The sequence below is a fragment of the Sinocyclocheilus anshuiensis genome, unplaced genomic scaffold (genome assembly GCF_001515605.1).
Source record: "Sinocyclocheilus anshuiensis isolate Anshui unplaced genomic scaffold, SAMN03320099.WGS_v1.1 scaffold773, whole genome shotgun sequence".
In the NCBI taxonomy this organism is placed as follows: Eukaryota; Metazoa; Chordata; class Actinopteri; order Cypriniformes; family Cyprinidae; genus Sinocyclocheilus; species Sinocyclocheilus anshuiensis.
This window is the reverse complement of record NW_015539930.1, coordinates 650,307-652,110: the sequence shown is the minus strand read 5'-3', so window position 1 is coordinate 652,110 and position 1,804 is coordinate 650,307. Positions and strand designations below refer to the sequence as shown.

At 38.1% G+C, this 1,804-nt stretch overlaps 1 protein-coding gene across 1 annotated transcript in view; it reads left to right on the top strand.

Annotated features, from left to right (window-relative positions):
• The first annotated feature begins 355 nt into the window (after positions 1 to 355).
• LOC107686808 (ubiquitin carboxyl-terminal hydrolase 47-like) overlaps positions 356 to 1,804 on the top strand; it is a 36,531-nt gene continuing 35,082 nt past the window's right edge. Inside the window, exon 1 of the mRNA XM_016483930.1 lies at positions 356 to 671. Coding sequence (XP_016339416.1) covers positions 627 to 671 — 45 coding nt within the window. The 5' untranslated portion in view covers positions 356 to 626. The remainder of the gene's footprint in view (positions 672 to 1,804) is intronic.

Below are 1,804 nucleotides of genomic sequence, written 5' to 3'. Positions count from 1 at the left end.
ATATATATATATATATATATAGGCTATATAATTAACACTCACAGTGTATAATATATATATATATATAATTCACACTGAAAGACATTTTTTTTTTATTTTTGGGGGCAAAAAAGGCAAAATAATACCTAATCTGTCCACTTACCTAAAATGTCAGTGTTGGGAAAGCAGTGAACACAATAAAACCACACTGTCATACATGAAGGCAAAGGTCAGTTATATAATGACAGCAAACTTTAATCAAAAGGTTGAAGTGTGTTCTCAGGACAAGTTTTATATTTCATAACTATCATGCAAAATCTCGAATTACATCTCAATATTTTAATTTCACTAACTGCCAGTTTACACTTTCAGCTTTCATAACGCACACAGACAGAGTGTTGTCGGAAGTGACGCAGATTGATGTGAAGTCTCGCGAAAGTGCGTAGCGGCCATTTTTCCTCCATTGATTGCTGTTTTGCTCACAGTCCAAGCAGAAAGAAAGTAACACAGATTAAACTGGATTAAGAGCCCTTTATCCCCAAAATTGATTCTTCGACATTGCCTGGTTTTGCCTAACACACTCAGAATGGCGTCCGAAAGCGACTCGCAGAGCTCTTGTTGACAGCGGACCGCGGCTGGAGGATCAGATGGAAATGGTGCCCAGCGAAGAAAAGCAGCTTGTGCCCAAAGAGGTGAGAGATGATCGACCCCACAATAACACAGAGAAATGACACCACCACGCTCTATAAATCGCACCATGAGCCAGGGATTCCGCGTTTAAATAAATGTAGGGAGAGACATGAAAGTGCGTGTCAGTATTGAGCTCAGCGGCTAGCAGGAGAGTGCTAGCAACAGCGCCGCTAACTATCAGTCAACAAGTCCTTCCAACAGATTAAATACGTTAATAACCACTCGAGTCCGGTGGTTTATGTGATTAATAAACCGGATAACGTGTTGTCATGTGTGCTGCCCGACTTGTTTGCTTTTCACACATCCTGGAAAGTGTCCTGCTGGAGTGAGTTTAGGGAGGCGCTAAAGTGTGCGCCATAGTTTGTGTTAGCAGCACAGATTAGGCTGCTTGTTTTAATCCACATCACTTCATTCATGGACATGATTCAGATTAGAGTCATAATTCAGGTATTTGAGGACTGCTCTCTACTTGCGTTTCTAAAAGTCTGTGCAGTGTCAGCACATGTCAAATCGGATTTTAACACTGATCTATATATATTCTCTATTATAGATGAGTGGATTTTAATCAAGAACAATTTTACGTGGCAACCTGTTCTGATCAATTCAGATCAAATACACTGTTTCTTAGTGCTGGGCGGTATGACCAAAAATTTATATCTCGGTAGTTTTCAAAATCATACCATTTTCACAGTACAAGACGGTATTTTTTTTTTTCATGCATGACCGGATGTTAACTAGTGATCGACCGATATTGATATTTTATAACCGATACCGATACCAATTATTTGCATGTTTATGTGCCCGATAACCGATATGCAGAACCGATATTTATTTACTGTTATAAAGTAAATAAATGACTGAGTGAAGTAAGTCCATACTTCACTTTGGGTTTTCCTCTTTTCAGTCATCTTAAAAAAAAGTGTTGAAAATTAGCAGTCTTTCAGGTTAGGTTGTTATTGTGGGTAATTAAATTCATTGTGTCATGGATTCCGACTAAATTCAGAGCAGGATTAATCTATTCAAACATGTAACAACAATAAAAAAAGTCATTTGACTTTAGCCTGAAAGTGGTCATATGACGTTGCTAAAAAGAACATTATTTTGTGTATTTGGTGTAATGCAATGTGTTTATGCG